The 23137-nt window shown below is 39.8% G+C and overlaps 1 protein-coding gene across 1 annotated transcript in view; it reads right to left on the bottom strand.

Annotated features, from left to right (window-relative positions):
• Nucleotides 1-23137, bottom strand: part of LOC106143466 (protein CBFA2T3) — a 52422-nt gene that overhangs the window by 13587 nt on the left and 15698 nt on the right. Inside the window, exon 2 of the mRNA XM_060951314.1 lies at nucleotides 11122-11194. Within this exon, the coding sequence (XP_060807297.1) occupies nucleotides 11122-11194 (73 nt within the window). The remainder of the gene's footprint in view (nucleotides 1-11121; nucleotides 11195-23137) is intronic.

Below are 23137 nucleotides of genomic sequence, written 5' to 3'. Positions count from 1 at the left end.
AAAACAGGTTATCGTGGCTTCGTGGCAAGGGATATAGACGTGATTGTATGTCTGTATTGTATGTTGAAAACGTACATCATTTACAGGTGTTACTGGTTATGTATGTAACACGGGCGAAGCCGTGGAGGTCCGCTAGCGTTTTATAAATTTATATTCAAATGCTGCAGTGCAGTTTGTTACCGCTCCTTCTACACTGTCGCTTTGGAAGCGACAGTAGACTATGTTTTAAGCAATTTATTTGACGTCAACCAACCAATGTAGCGAAACCAAAAGACTAATGAATATTGAAACGTCCCATAATAATAGATAAAAAAATCAATAATTTGTATTTGAAACCAAAAAAAGATATGACAATTATGTGATACTAGAGGCCGCCCGCGACTTCGTCCGCATGGAAACCCTATCAATCCCGCGGGAACTCTGGGATAAAAAGTAGCCTATGTGTTATTCTGGGTCTTCAGCTACCTACATACCAAATTTCATGGTAATCGGTTCAGTAGTTTTTGCGTGAAAGAGTAACAAACATCCATACAAACTTTCGCCTTTATAATAGTAGTAGGATTGAAACGTCTCAAAAAAAGAATAATTTGAATATACTTTTTTCTCTGTAGCCCACTGTACCCGACAAAGGGAACAAATGTCCTCTCCCACACCCCGATCCTCTATTCCCGATTCCCGCCGATCGTTCCCGATTCCCGATACAGCCGAACAAACACGATTATCTATACGCCGACACGTAACTCATAGCGGAGTTTGTACTAAAGTCGGGCTAAGAAAAAGGCGTTTTATCATAAACTGCACGTTACTGCCGTCTGTCGTGTGGTTTCAGCCACTAAAGAATACGTACATACATACATATGGTCACGTCTATACCTCTTGCGGGTTAGACAGAGCCAACAGTCTCGAAAAGCCTGAATGGCCACGTTCAGCTATTTGGCTTAATGATAGAATTGAGATTCAAATTGTAGCGGGAGCGACGATTCGGCTCGACCGCCAACAAAGGGTATATCTTCCGCCAGGCTGGTGTGACGCCTGGGGAACCGCGCGACAGACGATGTTGTGTCGGATATATGTATATATAGCTCCAATCCGTGAAATCTTTGAAATCGCGATTCAGATTCTTCGCTGCTATTGGTTGAGCGCGTCAATTTCTTCGCGATGATTGACAGTAGTTGTTTGATTGGATGTTGTGACGAGTGGCGTAGAGAGGCGCCACAAACTGCACGTTACTGCCGTGCGCCGTGTGGTTTCCGCCACTAAAGAATACATACATACATACATATGGTCACGTCTATACCCCTTGCGGGTTAGACAGAGCCAACAGTGTCGAAAAGACTGATGACGTTCAGCTATTTGGCTTAATGTTAGAATTGAGATTCAAATAGTGACAGGTTGCTAAACCAACGCCTTAAAAAGAATCCCAAGTTTGTAAGCCTATCCCTCAGTCGCCTTTTACAACATCCATGGGAACGAGAAGAAGTGGTCCTATTCTTTTTTTTTTATTGGTGCCGGGTACTAGAATAATTGAATAACATATAGGCTACTTTTTATCCCGGAGTCCCGGCGGGAATGATTCCACGCGGACGAAGTTGCGGGCGGTTAGTCCGCGTGGAATCATTCCAATATTCACGAAAAAATTATCATCAAATCATTAACAAAACACTAATCTAACACAGAAAACGAACACAATTTAATGATATTTCCACGGAATGAGTTGTAAGGCGCCGCGGGCGAGGTGTCGGCTGCCACACGCAGTATAACGAGTAGAGATGGGCTGAGAGAAATGTCGATGTCGATTGTCGATAAATACAAATAAAGGACGTTCACTTTTCAATATTGAAAATTTGAGGGCGTTTGACTTGGAACTGAAATATAAATTTTCATTTACCTGTCGTGGGCCTGCTGGAAGAAATTTCTCTAGAAATAAGTACTGCCCTTGTACCAAATTTATCTTTTATTTAAGTTCTATTCTTATTTTTTTCCTTGATATACATAAATATATAAATTATTTAATTTAGTAACTTATATATGTTTAAAATTTACTTTTTAAAAACTAAAACTTTCACCCTAAAATTGTTGTGACATTTTAAATCAATTATGTAATGACTTTTCTACTTTCATATGGATTTTTCTATTTTCAGACGTGTGAAATATTTTATTTTTTAGTTATTTATTAAGAGGATTTGATGATGATTTATACTAGACTCATTTTATTAAGTGTAAATACTGGCTCTTCGCATTCAAAAGTGCCAGTGCTTGAATTTAGTAAGATAAAGCTCAATCCTAGACTAGACGACCTACAATGAAGATAAAAGTGTTTCGTATCAATATATCGCGCTTATAAATAAATACCGTAAATAGAAACTGTTTTAGATATTCTTACGTATTTCTAGATAATATTTACACTGTATTCAACTAAAATATTTACAGAAATACCATTTTGAAACCTACCTTTATGTTTATATTAAAGTTTGTCTGAGCGCGGACGGGTGACCTGGAGGCCTGATATACAGGTTTGACCCAGTTTAAGCTCCAGTAATTTTTTTAATTTTTAATTTTCATGCTTCTTACTTGGTATATCTGGCATCCGTTTTTAGAATGTCACTAATTTCCAACATATAATATTTATGTCGTAGCGAGTAGACAGAGCCAACAATACTGAAAAGACATGAAATCACCTATCAGCGTATAGTCGATAGATATTTTATCGATAACAATGTCATGACGTGTCCCATCCCTAGTGTAGAGGACGCGTGTCGCTGGCACCCGCTCTTGGCAGGCCACTAGCTCCGCCGAACTTTTATTTATTCTGTCACCAACAGAACCTTAAGCTTTTTGCTATTTCATACACTATTAACGTTAGAGGTGATTGTGGAGTAATAAGGGTTTAGCGAAGACGTCAATAGACAATTTCACGTGAATACCGGATGGTTTTATTAAAAAAAAAAGTATGAAAAAGGTAAAGGCTCGTCTATAAACATAAATAAAATTTAAAAAAAAATTGTGATACAACAAATTTATGGCACTTTGGAATGGAACCGATCCATATCTTTCCCATGGATGTTGGAAAAGCGAGTAAGGGATAGGGTTATCTACTTGAGATTCTTATTTAAGGCGACGGGCTACCAACCTGTCGCTAGGCTTTCAAGACTCATGCGACAAAAACGTCGTAGGTACCGCATGCCATGTTGGCCCAGAATAGCAGGTCCATTTTATCTGCTGACTGTACCATCCACGGGTCATAAGCTCTTGCGTCCAGTGGCGCCATCTGTCTTTGTCGAGTTCGATAGTTCAGAAGAAGCTGTCATAACGCATGTTGTGGTAGCAAAGAATTGCTTTGTAAAGTCTAGATAGGAACAAATCTTCCTATGAATGTTGAAGGGAGCGATTAAAGAAACATACATACATACATATAATCACGTCCTGTCCCTAGCGGGGTAGACAGAGCCACCAGTCTTGAAAAGACTGATAGGCCACGCTCAGCTGTTTGGCTTAATGATAGAATTGAGATTCAAATAGTGACAGGTTGCTAGTTTGTCGCCTATAAGAAGAATCCCAAGTTTATAAGCCTATCCCTTAGTCGCCTTTTACGGCATCCATGGGACAGAGATGTAGTGGTCCTAATCTTTCTTTTCTAATGGTGCAGGAAAACAACCGGGAAGGCATTAAAGAAAGTGTATTTTAATACATAGGAAAATATGGCATTCGTGGCACAATGATAAAATATTCAGACATGATTAAACATGATATGGCCATTCCCATGTCGTAAGAAGCTACTAAGGGGATGAATAATAAACTTGGAATTATTTTTCAATCCGTTGTCTAGCAACCTATCTGAATTTCAATCAACCAGTTGAACATAGGCTTTTAATCTCATCGAGACTGTTAGCTCTGTCTACCCCGTAAGGAATAAAGATGTAATTATAGTTATAAAATGAAATCGTATGAGATAAAATCATCTTTTACTTTGGCGTTGTAATTCACAAAATCGATAATAAAAAAAAGGTGTCGGTTAAATTAAAAACCTTTTTAATGCTTCGCAACAAAATCAGTTTTTTCCGCCATTTTACACAAACAATAACATTCATCGCACCCCCCCTGCGAATTTCACACAGATTCTTGTAAACTTTTTATAAGCCGCCCCTCGTCGGCCCACAGACACGTCACTAGCACCCACACTCCATGCCGTAGTGATGGGAGTGAGGTCGATAACGCCATATCGATCACAATTCCATCGTGAAGCCATACCGCTGAACGTTGCCTTTCAGTCTTTTTAAGGCTGTTGGCTCTGTCTAAACCGCTAGGGATATAGACGTGACTTTATGTGTGCATGTATGTATATATAAAATAAATGCCGTTCGGCCACTTTCGAATCCAATGACGTATGTGTTTATATGTATAATTTTAGAACAATTAAGAACTAGATAATTAAGTAAAAAAAGGGCACGTCACTGTGTTATTACATTATATTATCTTTATCGATATTTAGTCGAAGATTATCGACGCGATAACAACACTAGCAAGTGCGCTACGAGATCAACAGTGTCGCCGGCAGGCGCGTTTGCGGACGACAAAAACGTGTGGAGAGACCTTTATGCCCGAAATCGAATGTGTAGAGGGACCTTTATATTTAAAGAGTTGAGATGAAGTTAAGCTTTTTCTATAGTTTTGGCACTTAGGAATAGTATTACTACACTCTCTGTCATCTCTGCGTGTTCCCTTTTCATGCGATCCTTCCGTGATACTCCAGACATCCAGCGCAGCATGTTCATTTACATGTTCATCAGCTTTTGACTATGGATCCTGGATTGGGTGAGTCAGATTTTTACACGAAGCGACTGCCATCTGATCTCCGCAACCTTTGCAGGTAAACCTAACCCGTATTGGATCGATCATGGTTACACATGCAGTTGCCCAAATGTGCAGGTTTCCTCACGATGTTTTCCATATATCACATAACTTGCTGTGCCCGCGACTTCGTCCGCGTGGAATAGTTATTTTGGGCATTATTGAAGGATCAAGGCCTTCAAGGATGAATAATTTTCCCCGTTTTTTTTCACATATTCCATTATTTCTTTGCTCCTTGTAGTTGCAGCGTGATGTTATATAGCCTAAAGCCTTCCTCGATAAATGGTCTATTCAACGCAAAAGATTTTTTCAATTCAAACCAGTAAGTAGTTCCTGAAATTAGCGCGTTCAAACAAAGAAACTCTTCAGCTTTATAATATTATAGTATAGATGTACACAACTTCGAAAATAGTCATTGGTACATGGCCGAAATGGGATTCGAACCTGTGCCTTTCTGAGCATCACGATACGACCATATCTCTGGTAACCCAGTAAATTACAATCATTTATTCATTCATCACAATAATAAAACACCCAATCAACACCAAAGAATGCAATTTGAAGCCATCAATTCTAGTCCAAATGCCCCCCATCAGGTAAATTACGAGGTACATATGACCGGCGCCGGTTATCAGCGCTTCACTGTCATATTAGCCTGAATATTTTATGAAAACTACTACATTTTACCTGTCAATAATAGTTTTAAAGGTTTTATGGACAAATGATGAATGAAAAAGGGCGTATTTCACAGAAGTAGAAGTGTAAATGGGAACTAGGCGACTAAGGGAATAGGCATTTAGGTGCATTCGTACATATATACCGTGTGGTTCCCGGCACCAATACAAAAAAGAATAGGACCACTCCATCTCTTTCTCATGGATGTCGTAAAAGGCGACTAAGGGATAGGCTTACAAACTTGGGATTCTTTTTTAGGCGATGGGCTAGCAACCTGTCACTATTTGAATCTCAATTCTATCATTAAGCCAAATAGCTGAACGTGGCCATTCAGTCCTTTCAAGACTTTTGGCTCTGTCTACCCCGCAAGGGATATAGACGTGAACAGATGTATGTATGTATGTACATATGATGACGTCTATATCCCTTGCGGGGTAGACAGAGCCAACAGTCTTGAAAAGACTGAAAGGCCACGTTCAGCTTAGTGTTGGAACTGAAATTCGAATAGTGACAATTCCATTTTGAGCTGTATAGTATCACAATAATAAAACACCCAATCAACACCAAAGAATGCAATTTGAAGCCATCAATTCTAGTCCAAATGCCCCCTCATCAGGTAAATTACGAGGTACATATGACCGGCGCCGGTTATCAGCGCTTCACTGTCATATTAGCCTGAATATTTTATGAAAACTACTACATTTTACCTGTCAATAATAGTTTTAAAGGTTTTATGGACAAATGATGAATGAAAAAGGGCATTTCACAGAAGTAGAAGTGTAAATGGGAACTAGGCGACTAAGGGAATAGCCATTTAGGTGCATTCGTACATATATACATTATGATCACGTCTATAAACCTTGCGGGGTAGTAGTAGTAGCCTCTGTCTACCCCGCAAGGTTAACATACGTGATAATATGTATGGAACTCACTTCGGTCACCATACCATCAGAAATATTTATGATCGTCCGTCAAACCTCCGTGCCTATTCAATAATAACATGAGCTAGTTCACTTGTGTTTACTCTTTATGTCTTGAACAGGTTGGTTTTCTCACGACTAGGTAGTTGCTACCGGCTTTACACTAACTTATTTATATACTGCGTATTTCTCTAGTTTGGTCATGTGGAGAGTATGAATGACTAAGCAGATATACAAGAGTGTGGAGGGAAAGGTCGGAGTGGGAATACCTAGACGAACGTATCTTGATCAAATTAAGGACGTCCTGGTATAGGGTCAGGTCAAGAGTACCCGCAACCGTGGATGAAGCGAAGGAAGTATGCAGAGATCGTGGCAAGTGGAAAGAGGTAGTCTCTGCCTACCCCTCCGGGAAAGAGGCGTGATTTTATGTATGTATGTATGTACTCCTCTGTTCCGGTCTACTTTGTTGGACAAATCTTTCCAGGTTCAGGCTGTAAGGCTCTGGAATGCTCTTCCTGAAATGATCAGGAGAGCTCCTAGTCGCTCTGCGTTCAAACATGCTGTGAATGGGTTCTTTCTTCGGCAGACCAATAATGGGTCATCCTAATTTGATATTTTATTTATACATACATACATACATAAAATCACGCCTCTATCCCGGAGAGGTAGGCAGAGACTACCTCTTTCCACTTGCCACGATCTCTGCATACTTCCTTCGCTTCATCCACATTCATTTTATTTATGTATATTTTTTTTTTACTTTTTGAATCAATAAATATTTAGTTTCCCTTACGGGTTAGACAAAGCCAACAGCCTCGATAAGACGACGTCTGACTATATAGCTCAAAATGGAATTGTCACTATTTGAGTTTCAGTTCCAACACTAAGCTGAACGTAGCCTATCAATCTTTTCAAGACTGTTGGCTCTGGCTACCCCGCAAGGGATATATGTATGTATGATGTTAATGTTAAGTAATGTTAAGTGCCGTGTGGTTTCCGGCACCAATACAAAAAAGAATAGGCGACTAAGGGATAGGCTTATAAAATTGCGATCCTTTTTTTTAGGCGATGGGCTTGCAACCTGTCACAGCCGAGCAGCTGAATGTGGCCATTCAGTCTTTTCGGGACTATTGGCTCTGTCTACCCCGCAAGGGACATAGATGTGATTATATGTGTAGCGGGAGCGATGATTCGGCTCGACCGCCACCAAAGGAAGATCTTCCGCCAGGCTAGGTGTTATGCCTGGGGAACCGCGGCTCCGACGATGTTGTGTCGGAGGTTGTATATATAGCTCCAATCCGTGAAATCTCTGAAATCGCGATTTAGATTCTTCGCTGCTATTGGTTGAGCGCGTCGATTTCTTCGAGATGATTGACAGTAGTTGTTTGATTTGATGTTTGTGGCGAGTGGCGTAGAGATGTCGCCACAGTACTCCCCCCCAAGACCGGAGGTCTGAAGTCTTGATCTTGCTGTGCAATCTGTGCTTTAGTAGCTTGCAAGTGCCAGTTGTCTTCCAGTGAGTCGGAAGTTGCTCGAAGTCCTAGTGAGTCAGGAGTGAGCCGTTGCGTTGCTCGTAGTCTGCGGTGAGTCGAGACAGTAGAGAGCGAAGTCGACTTGTTGGCGCCGGGAGAAGTCGTGCAGAGCTGCCACGCTGGAGAGAAGAGCGGCCGTCGAAGTGATCCAGCCGTGGGCTGCGGTAGATGCGTCGGTCGCTGAAGTCGATGAGAGTGAGTGCGGGTGGAGACAGGACCAGGAAGCTCGTTGCGTTGGCTGCGATGGACCTGCTGCGATACCCAGTTGCTGGCTTGCTGTGAGACTGCTTTCAGAGTGAGGAGTGATGCTGAGGATTGGAGTTGATGATAATGGAGAAGGTTGCTTCCAATCACGTCGGGGTCACCAATGTAGCGGGAGCGATGATTCGGCTCGACCGCCACCAAAGGGAAGATCTTCCGCCAGGCTAGGTGTTATGCCTGGGGAACCGCGGCTCCGACGATGTTGTGTCGGAGGTTGTATATATAGCTCCAATCCGTGAAATCTCTGAAATCGCGATTTAGATTCTTCGCTGCTATTGGTTGAGCGCGTCGATTTCTTCGAGATGATTGACAGTAGTTGTTTGATTTGATGTTTGTGGCGAGTGGCGTAGAGATGTCGCCACATATGTATGTACGATGTTAATCGATGAGTAGGGCGGGTAGGCTTAACCAAGCATACAGCATGAATTTTTTATGTGCAAGGAGGCCGGCCCTATTGTCAATGTGACAATAAAATATACCTGTTCTGATAAATTTACATGATTATTTTTGTACTTTGTTTTTTTATTTTTTATTTCTACGGTTAGCGATTGAAGAAAAATCAAAAGGGGAAATGGATGATTTATTTATTTTAGAAGTAGAAATGGATATTGAATAAGAAAATATTGTCGTTCGCCGCAGAACTTAACCGATTTTGATGGCCTACGATACACGTTTAACACGTTTACGATTACGATACACACGTTTTAAATTTTCATAAAAAATCAGAACACGAAAGTTCGAAAGTTATCGCGTTGCAAACATACGTTCTTCTTCTTCTTATAGTGTAGTAGATTTATATAGTGACAGGTTGCTAGCCCATCGCTTACAATAGAAATCCCAAGTTTATAAACCTATCCCTTAATCGCATTTAACGACATCAACGGGAAACGACCTAAACGTACTAAAAAAAACTAACTAGCTTTCATGAAGAGAGTTATGAATGTGGATTAAGCGAAAAGGATATGTATTGATCGTGGCTAGTGGAATTATGTGTGGTCTCTGCCTACCCTTCATAGAATGTTTGTATGAGGACGCTTCTAGTAAACAAATACTTCGCGTTGTTCGTGCCGCGACCGGGCGATCTCCAGATTATACATCAGCTGTTATTTTCCCAGGATAAAAAAGAAACCATATTTTCATTCATACCAATTCATTGTTTTATTCATATAATCACGTCTTTATTCCGAACGGGATAAACAGAGCCAGATGTCTTAAAAGACTGACAGGACACGTTCAGCTGTTAGGTTTAATGATAGAATTAAAATAATGACAGGTTGCTAGCCGATCGCCTAAAAGAAGAATCCCAAGTATTTAAGCCTATCCCTTAGTCGCTTTTTGCGACATCCATGGGAAAGAGACGGAGTGATCCTATTCATATTTATATTGGTGCCGTGCCGGGAATCACGATATAGACGTGATTATATTGATACATACATACATATAATCACGTCTTAACCCTTGCAGGGTAGACAGAGCCAACAGTCTTGTAAAGACTGATAGGCCACGTTCAGCTTTAAGATAGAATTGAGATTCAAATAGTGACAGGTTGCTAGCCCATCGCCTTAAAAAAGAATCCCGAGTATGTAAGCCTATACCTTAGTCGCCTTTACGACATCCATGGGAAAGAGATGGAGTGGTCCCATTCTTTTTTGTATTGGTGCCGGGAACCACACGGCACTTTATATTGATGTACGTGATTATGTTTGTTGTCTGTTCCGGCAGAGTTATATCCGTAACTCCGTGCCTCGCCCCGCCGTCGTCAGATTATCCCCAGCTGGCGGTTCCCACGGGAATGAAGTGTTCCCGCGAGCTCGTGATGGAAACACGCCATTTACGACAGGTTGCGTGGGTTGGTTGCAAACGTATTGCTTTTCAATGTTATTGTTAGATGTTAAATGGACGCTGGAAACTTAATATTTATTTATACATTAAATAAATACATACATATAGTCACGTCTATATCCCTTGCGGCGTAGACAGAGCCAACAGTCTTGAAAAGACTGAATGGCCACGTTCAGCTGTTTGGCTTAATGATAGAATTGAGATTCAAATAGTGACAGGTTGCTAGCCCATCGCCTAAAAAAGAATCTCAAATTTATAAGCCTATCCCTTAGTCGCTTTTTACGACATCCATGGGAAAGAGATGGAGTGGTCCTATTCATTTTTGTACTGGTGCCGGGAACCACACGGCACCATTAAATAAATATAATATATAAAATTCTCGTGTCACAATGTTCGTACTTCGCCGAAACGTCTTGGCCAATTCTCATGGAATTATGTCAGCATATTGAATAGGTCTGAGAATCGGCCAACATCTATTTTTCATAACCCTTAGTGATAACTGTTGTCCACCCTTAACATTTTTTTTTAACTATAAATTACTTAAAAAAACAATTATTATAAACTTATAAAGTTGGAATTCTTCTTTAGGGCGATGGGCTAGCAAAATATATCAATAACGACTAAATTGAGCCGTGTGGTTCCCGGCACCAAAAGTGCAAAGAATAGGACCACTCCATCTCTTTCCTATGGATGTCGTTAAAGGCGACTTAGGGATAGGCTCATAAACTTGGGATTTGTTTTTTAGGCGATAAGCTAGCAACCTGTCACTATTTGAATCTCAATTCCATCATTAAGCCAAACAGCTGAACTTGACCTGTCAGTCTTTTCAACACTGTTGGCTTTGTCTTCCTCGTAAGGGACATAGACGTGATTATATGTATGTACTAGCTGTTGCCCGCGACTTAGTCCGCGTAAATTTCGAGTTGAACCTACAATAATGTGAACTATCATTTCAGTCAAAATACCTAATAATGTACAGACAAAACATTTTTACTGTTTTATTATATGTATTAAATAAAATAATTTCAAGTGTTAACACTTACATTTCCGCCTCTCCGTAGTGATGGGCTGTGTGTAATCCTTATCAGGCACCTCTTCCTTCACTTTCGCCTCCATCTAGAATAGAATAGAATAGATATATTTTCCAAATCCCAAATGTATAAGCTTCTGTTAGTTCTCATGAAAGGTCATTTCGCGGGTACAAATTAGATTAGTTACAAAATATTTCATGTGTAAGATATAGTCTCTGCCTACCCTTCCATATGTGTGTACATACATAACATAAATAATCACGTCTATATCCCTTGCGGGGTGGACAGAGCTAACACTCTTGAAAAGACTGACAGGCCACATTGAGCTATTTGGCGTAATGATAGAATTGAAATTCAAATAGTGACAGGTTGCTAGCCCATCGCCTAAAAGTGGAATCCCAAGTTTATAAACCCTAAGTCTCCTTTTACGACATCCATGAGACCGAGACGGAGTGGCCCTCCTATCCCATAGTCGCCTTTTACGACACCTATGAGAACGAGACAGAGTGGTCCTATTCTTTTTTTTTAATTGGTGCCGGGAACCACACGGCACATATACACGGGTGTGTGTTCTTAATATAGCATGATGTAAAGCAGCTGGCTATCCAGACCTGACCTTACTATGTCTGGCTGTGAGGGGAGACAGGCGCCATCTTTGTAAAAACCAGGTGTCTATAATATCTTGATACAGTCGGTCGTCGATAAATTAAACTTTTTTTCTTGGAACGTGGCCTTGCATTGCTGCTGCTGTGGATGAAGCGATGGAAGTATGCAGAGATCGTGGCAAGTGGAGAGATGTAGTCTCTGCCTACCCCTCCGGGAAAGAGGCGTGATTTTATGTATGTAGGTACTCGTATGTGGTCTTAGAGTATTTTTTTACAAATACAAATACTTTATTTGCTACTAGCTGACCCGGAAAACGCTGTTTTGCCAATTATTTTTATATATTATAACGGAACCCTATTTTTTTCCAAAATAAAATATAGTCTTTGTTACTCGTGAATAATGTAGCTTTCGAATGGTGAAAGAATTTTTAAAATCGGTCCAGTAGTTTTTGAGCATATTCATTACAACCAAACAAACAAAGTTTTCCTCTTTATAATATTAGTGTAGATAAATGCGGTACAATTATAGGTGTTACAAAGCATATACATGTCGCGCATTTAACCAGTCATGGCATGCAAAAATACAGAAAATTTAAATTAAATGAAAATTAAAATTGAAATGAATTTTGAGATTATCAACTCTGTCTACCCAGTGGGGGATATGTACATTAATGTAATCACGTCTATATCCCTTGCGGGGTAGACAGCGCCGGCGTTCTTGAAAGACTGACAGGCCACGTTCAGCTGTAATATGGCTTATGATCTTGCACTTTAAATTATTATGTTACGGGAAAAATGTACTTAAAAACAAATGCAACTAAAACTCCACTCTTCCTGAACTAATTTAAAACGTGATGTTAAGTATATAGCCTAAAGCCTTCCTCAATAAATTATTAATTCAACGCAAAAATAATTTTTCAATTCGAACCAGCAGTTCCTGAGATTAGCGCGTTCAAAGAAACAAACAAACTCTTCAGCTTAGGCTATATAACATCACGCAGCAAATTTTCGGAGCGAAGAAATAATGGAAAATGTGAAATAAAAATACGGGGAAAATTATTCATCCTTGAGGGCTTCAATGATGCCCCAAATAACTATTCCACGCCAACGAAGTCGCGGGCACAGGTAGTCGATACTAAAATATAACTACATTTGTAAGTAGATAGGAGTTTCATAAAACAAATGTGTGACTTAAAAAAGATGTTTACATCACATGTGCAGCAGTGCTAGTTTAATTTTATCGTCGGATGTAGGTACCGGCGCGTGCGCAACTGCTGTGTAACCGCATAGTAAACTAACGCACGGTTACTGGGTTGCACTCAAACATCACATTTGTATCCAAGTCTGACTTACCCAATTCAGGATCATGCACATTGTATGCGTACCTTGTTCTCCTCTCCGGGGTGATGAGGTACATACATACATATGGTCACGTCTATATCCCTTGCGGGGTGGACAGAGCCAACAGTCTTGTAAAGACTGAATGGCCACGTTCAGCTATGGCACAGGCTTAATGATAGAATTGAGATTCAAATAGTGACAGGTTGCTAGCCCATCGCCTAAAAAAGTTTGTAAGATAATCCATGGGAAGACATGGAGTGGTCCTATTCTTTTTTGTAGTGGCGCCGGGAACCACACGGCACACGAATAAAGACGTGATTACATGTATGTACGTATGTTGTGCCGTGTGGTTCCCGGCACCATTACAAAAAGAATAGAACCACTCCATCTCTTTCCCATGGATGTCGTAAAAGGCGACTAAGGGATAGGCTTATAAACTTGGGATTCCTCTTTTACGCGATGGGCTAGCAACCTGTCACTATTTGAATCTCAATTCTATCATTAAGCCAAATAGCTGAACGTGGCCATTCAGTCTTTTCAAGGCTATCGGCTCTGTCTACCCCGCAAGGGATATAGACGTGACCATATGTATGTATGTATGTACGTATGTTTGTGTGTATGTAAGAGAAGACATAGCCATCACTTTGACGTGCGCGTTCTATCTTGTTTCATTCCAGATCTTAACATCCGAACTATAAATAAATCCCCATATGCCGGCCACATGGTTTGTCATAACAGCTGATTTGGACAGTTGGTGTTGAATAGTGCACACGTCACGTCTTTATGTTCGCGGCGTAGACAGAGCCGGTAGTCACAAGACTAGACGTAATGCAACGCGGAAGTTTTAAAGTTGATTCAGAGACAAGACTTAAGAATTAAAACAAGTGTGTGTAGAGGTGCCGTGTGGTTCCCGGCACTAATAGAAAAAAAAATAGGACCACTCCATCTCTTTCCATTGGATGTCGTAAAAGGCGACTAAGAGATATGCTTACAAACTTGGGATTCTTTTTTAGGCGTTGGGCTAGCAACCTGTCACTATTTGAATCTCAATTCTATCATTAAGCCAAACAGCTGAAAGTGGCCATTCAGTCTTTACAAGACTGTTGTCTCTGTCTACCCCGCAAGGGATATAGACGTGACCATCCGTATGTATGTATATATTCTCTGTGCTACGCCATGCACCCGGGCAATTCAGCGAACTGAAGGTCCGTAAGGTTCCCCCAATTACGTGTAAAAGTAAAAATTTGTATCGGCGCACCTGCGACTCAGCTGTGCTAACGACCAGCCTCCCTTGGGGGTCGACAGTACCATTGGAACTCGATCGAGCGAGTTTCATTTGTTAGCTTAATTCAGATGTAAACATGAATGAATGTAATTGAATGAAACAAATGAATGTAAGCACTATAGTTTGGAAAATAGTCATAGTGTTATTTTCTAGTAATTAATAATCGTATTCAACTGAAATCCCTTGAATGAATGAATGAGTTGATTAAGCAAAAACAAATACACGAATGAATGAAGCATTAGTACCACCTTTACACTACGCCTCAGCTGCGCTAACGACCGGCCTGCCTCGGGGGTCGACAGTACCATTGGAACTCGATAGAGCGAGTTTCATTTGTTAGCTTAATTCAGACATTTGAGAATATCTCAAATGAAATCACTTTCGCATTTATAATATTAATTAGGATTCCGTATAATGAGAGTTCCGTTGTTAAGGAAAATGCTTCAGTGCAGTTTGTTACCGCTTCTTCGGCACTGACGCTTTGGAAGCGGCTGTAAACTTAGTTTTAAGTAATTAATTTCACGTCAACCAATGTTGTGAAACCAAAAGATGTGACAATTATTAAGTTATATGAAGTGTCTTATAATAAAGGATAAAACTTTGAATTTGAGTGGAAAACATTCTTCATTCACGAACACATTCTCGAACAAAAAGTAGGGGATCCCCCTGACGTAGTGGCGTAGAGTTAAGAAAAGTAATATGCAGTTTCTTTTTCATTTTTAAATGTTTTCCAACTAGTGTAAAGCTGATCGAAGAAAATTGAAGAAAATATTAAATTTCAACATAATTATATTTTCTTCATAATATTTAGTTAATTATTTACACGAGCTCAATTGGTGCTCCCTATGATACGCTTTGGTAAGGACAAAACATACATACATGCATACATCAGAAAAAATATAAATAGACATATATACAATAAAAATCAATCAAAAAAAATCGATAAAAAGCAATAATATATAATAAGTTGAGTTTATACTGCCGTGTGGATTCCGGTCCGGCACTATAGAATAGACCCACTCCATATCTTTCCAACGAATGTCGTAAAATACAGCTAAGGGAGAAGCTACTAAAACTTGGGTATCCTCTTGTAAGCGATGGACTAGCAACCTGTCACTATTTCAATTTAAATTTCAAAGCCATACAGCTGAACGTGGCCATTTAGTATTTACAAGTAAAAGTTGGCTTAAAACCGCTTCAAAATCGGTACAGCGAGAACCACCTTTTTTTTTTAAAGCGGTTAAAAATATAAAGTGTGGCATTTTCTATCGCTAAAAGGAGAATTTAAAAGCTCGAACAATTGATTAAATTCCGTGGGAGGCGACAGTTGTGATCAAAAGGGGATGCTAATCCGCCGCAGACGCTTAGCCGACTTAAAAAAGAGAGGTGTGCCAGTTGAAATCGATTGAAAGGTTCTGTTTTGACAAGGTCTACTAGGCTACTATAGGTACATATACATACATATGGTCACGTCTATATCCCTTACGGGGTAGACAGAGCCTACAAGCTTGAAAAGACTAATAGACCACGTTGAGCCGTTTGGCTTAATGTTAGAATTAAGATTCAAATAGTGACAGGTTGCTAGTCTGTCGCCTTAAAGGAGAATACCAAGTTTATAAGCCTATACCTTAGTCGCCTTTTACGATATCCATGAGAAAGAGATGGAGCGGACCTATTCATTTTTTCTAATATGGCCGTTAACCACATGGCACTTTTTATATAATAGGCGAAATAATTCCTTATATAATCGTCGAAAACTGTTTGTAGATACCAAAATTCTACACAACCTAAATAAGGAGAATCCCAAGTTTATAAGCATAACCTTTAGTCGCCCTTTACGATATCCATGAGAAGGAGATGGAGCGGTCCTATTCTTTTTTTCTAATAATGCCGTTAACCACACGGCACTTTTTATATAATAGGCGAAATAATTCCTCATATAATTGTCGAAAATTTTTTATAGATACCAAAATTCTACACAACCTAAATAAGGAGAATCCCAAGCTTATAAGCCTATCCTTTAGTCGCCTTCACGATATCCACGAGAAAGAGATGGAGCGGTCCTATTCATTTTTTCTAGTTATGCCGTTAACCACACGGCACTTTTTATATAATTGGCGAAATAATTCCTTATATAATAAGCGAATTTTTTTTGTAAATACTAATATTCTACATAACCTAAATTCATATTAACGGCCGGAACGCAATAAATTAAATTCCTAACATCTCTCTGTGGAGTCGCATCTGTTGGCCGGCACGGACGGACAAACAATGTTACGTTATATTATATTATAACGCTATTGTAATTCCTTTTTCAACCGATGTGATGAAAAGGGAGGTTTCGGCCTAGTTTTAGAATAAATAAATATATACAGGACAAATTACACAGATTGAGTTAGCCTCGAAGTAAGTTCGAGACTTGTGTTACGAGATACTAACTCAACGATACAATATTTTGTAATAAATACTTATATAGATAAACATCCAAGACCCAGGCCAATCGGAGAAAGTTCGTTTCTCATCATGCCCTGGCCGGGATTCGGACCCGGGACCCCGGTGTCACAAACAAGCGCACTACCGCTGCGCCACAGAGGCCGTTAGAGTTTTAGAAGTCTTGACTGAACAGATCCATCTAAACTAATCCTGCTGATACGAGTATAAATGCGGAAAATTTGGAAAGATCTGTGTGTGTGTGTGTGTTGATAACTCTTTCACGCATTAACTTTCTGAACAGATTTTCATTAAAAATAGCGGACAAAAAATAATAGGACCATTCCATCTTTTTCCGATGGGTGTCGTAAAGAGCGATCAAGGGTTAGGCTTATAAACTTGGTATTTTTCTTTTAGGCGATGGGCTAGCCACCTGTCACTATTTGAATCTCAATTCTAGCATTAAGCCAAACAGCTGAACGTGGCCTATCAGTCTTTTCAATGCTTTGCTTTGTCTACCCTGCAAGAAATATAGACGTGGTCATATGAACATTATATGTTATAGAGCTTTAAGCCGGACGAAGTCGCGGACAACAGCTAGTATAATACATACATACATACATACATAAAATCACGCCTCTTTCCCGGAGGGGTAGGCAGAGACTACCTCTTTCCACTTGCCACGATCTCTGCATACCTACTTCTTTCGCTTCGTCCACATTCATAACTCTCTTCATACAAGCTCGGCGGTTTCGGGTACTTTTGACCTGACCCTTTACCAGGACGTCCTTAATTTGATCAAGATACGTTCGTCTAGGTCTTCCCACTCCGACCGTTCCCTCCGCACTCTCCTTGTATATCTGCTTAGTCAACCTGCTTTCATTCATCCTCTCCACATGACCGAACCATCTTAACATACCCTTTTCTATTCCTGTAACTACATCTTCTTTCACATCACAACATTCCCTTATCACGCTGTTCCTTATCCTGTCACTCAATTTCACACCCATCATACTCCTTAACGCTCTCATTTCCACTGCATTTATTCTGCTTTCATGCTTCTTTTGCCATACCCAGCTTTCACTCCCATACATTAATGTCGGGACCAACACGCCCCTGTGCACAGCCAGTCGAGCCTTTTTGGATAGTTTCTGACTGCTCATAAAGGCATGCAAAGCTCCATTCACCATGTTCCCCGCGTTCACTCTCCTTTCAATATCACTATCATACTTGCCATCTGATGTAAACTTTGATCCTAGATATACAAACTCTTTCACTTGCTCCACTTTTTCTCCTCCAATCAAAATATTACATGCTGTCATTTCTTTCTCCATTTCAAAAACCAGTGTTTTAGTTTTACTTACGTTCACTTTCATTCCTTTCTCTTTTAAAGCTTCATGCATACAGTTTACCATCTCCTGTAACTCCTCCGCTGATGACGCCAGTATAACCTGATCGTCGGCATAGAGCACATTTGACGAGTAACTCATTCATCCTTAATCCACTTTTAAACTCTTTCAAATCTGTCAAACAGCTATCCATAAATAGGTTGAACAGCCACGGTGACGCAACACATCCTTGCCTAACGCCTTTCTCAATCTTAAACCACTCAGTGTGCGCTCCGTTTATCCTGACACAAGCACTCGAATCCTCATATAAGGATTTCAGTGCTCGTATTAAGAGACTGCTCACCCCATGCATAGAAAGTGCTGACCACAATTCATTCCTCTCAACTCTGTCATAGGCCTTTTCCAGATCTACGAATGTGCAATAGACCTTTTGACTCTTGGCCAAAAACTTTTCGGCTATGCACCGCAAGGAAAAGACCTGATCAGTACATCCCATTCCCTTTCGAAATCCCGCTTGAGCATCCCATATTTTGTCATCAGTTTCATTCCTGACTCTATTAATCAATACCTTAGCATACAATTTGCCGACGACGCTAAGCAGGCTTATACCACGATAATTTTTGCAGTCCAGCTGTGACCCTTTTCCTTTGTAAAGTGGCACGATAACAGCCTTACACCAATCTTTTGGTACTCGGCCGCTTCTCCAACACAAATTGAAAAGGCAGTACAACTGACTAGCTACTACGCCTTTTCCTGCTTTAAGCATCTCGACCGACACTCTATCACACCCAGCAGCCTTTCCCGCTTTCATACTCTTAAGTGCTTCCACAATTTCGAACATTTCAATTTCGCCTTCCATCTCATTCTCTTTTTCTTCGCTATAGCAGAAATCTTTCTTATTTCCTTCCTTTTTTTCAAATAAACTTTCAAAATAGTCCTTCCATATCTTTAGTACACATTCTTCTCCTTTCACAACGCTACCATCCTGGCATCTGACCCTAGTCAGCTCTCTGGTTATAGTATTTCCTCGGGCTGACCTTACGGATTTCCAGAATACTTTCAGATTTGACTGAAATAGTATAATACTTAAATGCGGAAATCAATTTGTTTTCTGTCGCAACCGGAAAAAACGACAGAATTATTGTTTATTTGTGCATTGAAAGGAATTTCATACATAAAATTACGCCTCATTCCTGGAGGGGTAGGCAGAGACTACATCTTTCCACTTGCCACGATTCCTGCACACTTCGTACATTTCATCCACATTCATATGTAACTCTCATCATGCAAGTTCGTAGCTTTTTTGTACTCTTGACATGACATTTATCTAGAAAGAAACTTGGTCTTGGCGAATTTCGTTCATTCATTCAATAGGTCGTTTCATAAAGTCTGTATTTCTTGACAACAAAATTCTTATTTTTACGCAAATGAGTCTCAACCAGGCCATATGGCGTCGGCTGCTACCAAGTCTTAATAATAATGTCACGGACAGACAGAATCTTTGATATAATTATAGTCAACTAGAGTATAGTAAAGTTAAACTTTCCCGCGGGAATCAGGACCCCAACGGTTTAGGGTATTCGCTAATATGTCAGTCAGTCATTCAGAGTGCTCTTTTATATTTAAATTATGAAAAAAATATATTAATTAAAAATAAAAACACCTACATTTAAGTTTCCTTTAAAAATTACTTACATACCTACATTCATATAATCACGGCTATACCTCGTGCGGGGTGGACAGAGCCAACAGTCTTGAAAAGACTGAATGGCTATGTTCAGCTGAATGGCTTTATGATGGAATTGCAATACAAATAGTGACAATTGCATTAAGCCATACAGCTGATAGCCCTTATAATCTTCACTATTGGCTCTGTCTGCCCCGTGACGTGATATGTGTGTATGAGTACTTGATCAATGCAACTAAGTAAGGACTTTACGAGTAAAAACTGTAGAGTTTATATTTAAAGAGGTAATTAAGTTACAAATTTATCAGTGTAGTATAAGTTACAATTCAGTGTCTGAGGTGTAGTTTGTTCCGCCCCTTCTTCTATACATGCGCTTTGGAAGCGATAATAGTTATAATTAGATTTAAGTGATGTGACGTCAATAAGTGATACTTTGTATCCAATTTTGAAAATAAATCTATTCTATTCTGTCACTAAGCCTATCAGCTGAATTTCGCTTATCGGTCTTTCAAGACTGCTTGCTCTGTCAAGATAAAGACGTGATCATATGAATGAAATTAAGTTGTCCCATCCTAAATTCTATTTCCGATATCCCTTCTCAAATAGATTATTAAATTTAGTCCTAAGGGATAGGCTTACAAACTTGGGATTCTTTTTTAGGCGATGGGCTAGCAACCTGTCACTATTTGAATCTCAATTCTATCATTAAGCCAAATAGCTGAACGTGGCATCTATATCATGAGAATTGGTCAAGCCATTTCGGAGGAGTACGGGAACGAACATTGTGACATGAGTATTTTATATATAAGATAATGCAACGCGAATGTCTTAACTAATTGTCAAAGTAAATAAAACTATATCACGAGAAAAAAAGATTTACAGCTAGTCACATCTGGCTAAAAACTATCAGTGAAGGACTAAATACATACATACATACATATGGTCACGTCTATATCCCTTGCGGGGTAGACGATGCCAACAGTCTTGTAAAGACTGTTAGGCCACGTTCAGCAATTTGGCTTTAAGATAGAATTAAAAAAAAGAAGATAAAAGTATAATAACAAAAAATCATATTGCAAAATTGATTATTAAAAAAAACCCTCGACCCAAAAGAGAGGGTTCAATAAAAATGTCGCAAACTAAACGCATAGGACTAAGTTGTAACCAAACAGCATTAATTCCCGGGGAAATCCGAAATTATCCTGATATATGTATATAGCTGTTCGTCTGTTTGTCCGTCCGTGTTTGCATTGCGATAGCCAGCTGTGCTCGCCGTTTGAAAATTAATTTATTGTGTGTGCTTTTTGTATATACATACATTTACACGTCTTATCCCGTACGGGGTGGACGGAGCTGAGGAAGTCGAATTGATTTTTGCGCATATATACATAACACGTTTTATTACTAACGGGATAGACGGAGCTGAGGAAGTCGAATTGATTTTTGCACATCATACATAACACGTCTTATCCCTTACGGGGTAGACAGAGCTGAGGAAGTCGAATTACTTTTTGCACATAAATACATAACACGAGATGACTGACAGACACGCGTGATGACTGACCGAGATAAGTGCTGACTGACTAATACACCGTGATGCTAATTGTGATTCCCGCTGATGCGAAGCCGCGCGCGTGAACTATATTACATAAAATTATGCAATAAAATATAAATAAATATATATAAATATGCCGAGCTTGCATGAAGAGAGTTATGAATGTGGATGAAGCGAAGGAAATATGCAGAGATCGTGGCAAGTGGAAAGAGGTAGTCTCTGCCTACCCCTCCGGGAAAGAGGCGTGATTTTATGTATGTATGTATGCAATAAAAACAATGCGTAGACCCTCTACGAACTCGTAGCACTTCGTAGTAATTGGCTACGAATTGTTGTAACGCTTAGCGTTTCGTAGACAGTCTACGATTTGCTACACTCGCGTAGAGGCTCTACGATATGGCACTTGTGACATAACTAGCTGCGCCCCGATGCTTCGCTCCGGTGGGAATTCTGTATATAAAGCACCCTTTGTGTTATTTCAAGTTATACTCATTTTGTGTACAAAATTTTGTACCGTGTGGTTCTCCGGCATTAAATAACAGGACCACTCCATCTCCTACCCGTGGATGTTCGTAAAAGGCGACTAAGGGATGGGCTTATTAACTTGGGATTCTTCTTTTAGGCGATGGGCTAGCAACAATGTCACTTTTTGAATCTCAATTCTATCATCAAGCCAAAAAGCTATAGGCCTATCAGTATTCTCAAGACTGTTGGCTCTGTCCACCCGGCAAGGGATATAGACGTGACTATATGTACATATGTATATATATAACACACAATTATACTTGCTTCACGCAAGCTAAACGCGAACCCGATATCCCACATATATATATATATAACTAGCGACCCGCCCCGGCTTCGCACGGGTGCAAAATTCGGAAAAAATTATACATAAAAACCTTCCTCTTGAATCACTCTACCTGTTACAAAAAGCCGTATCAAAATCCGTTGCGTAATTTTAAAGATTTAAGCACACAGACTAAAATAGCGACTTTGTTTTATACTATGTAATGATAATATACAGATCGATGTTTGTCCGTCCGTACGTAACAGATGGGGCGCGGACATTTTTCATCTTCCAACCAACATTCGCCGCCCTGACAGGCTTAACCGATTGCGAAGGAAAGGGTTATGTGTGTTTTAAGACACGATTCATATACAAATTCAATTTTTTTTATTTATTATTATAGGACACTTCATATCTATACTAATATTATAAAGGTGATGAGTTTGTTTGTTTGAACGCGCTAATCTCAAAAACTACTGGTCCGAATTGAAAAATTCTTTTAATTTGCATCGAATAGACCATTTATCGAGGAAGGCTTTAGGCTATATAACATCACGCTGCAACTATAAGGAGCAAAGAAATAATGGAAAATGTGAAAAAATCGGGGAAAATTATTCATCCTTGAGGGCTTCAATGATGCCCAAAATAACTATTCCACGCGGACGAAGTCGCGGGCACAGCTAGTCACTTAATAATTGTCACATCTTTTGGTTTCACAACATTGGTTGACGTCAAATAAATTACTTAAAACTGAGTATAATGCCGCTTCCAAAGCGTCAGTTAATTTTGGTGCCGATTCTAGTGCCGTAGCGTGTGGTTCCTGGCATTTAAGAATATGAGCACTCTCTTGTGTTTCTCATGGATGTCGCAAAAGGCTACTAAGGGATAGGCTAATAAACTTGAGACGATTCTTGTAGGCGATGGACAAGCAACCTGTTACTATTTGAATTTCGATTCCATTACTAAGCCATTAAAACTGAAAGTAGCCT

Source organism: Amyelois transitella, chromosome 24 (genome assembly GCF_032362555.1).
Source record: "Amyelois transitella isolate CPQ chromosome 24, ilAmyTran1.1, whole genome shotgun sequence".
NCBI classification, from domain to species: domain Eukaryota; kingdom Metazoa; phylum Arthropoda; class Insecta; order Lepidoptera; family Pyralidae; genus Amyelois; species Amyelois transitella.
This window is presented reverse-complemented; position numbering and strand designations above follow the sequence as displayed.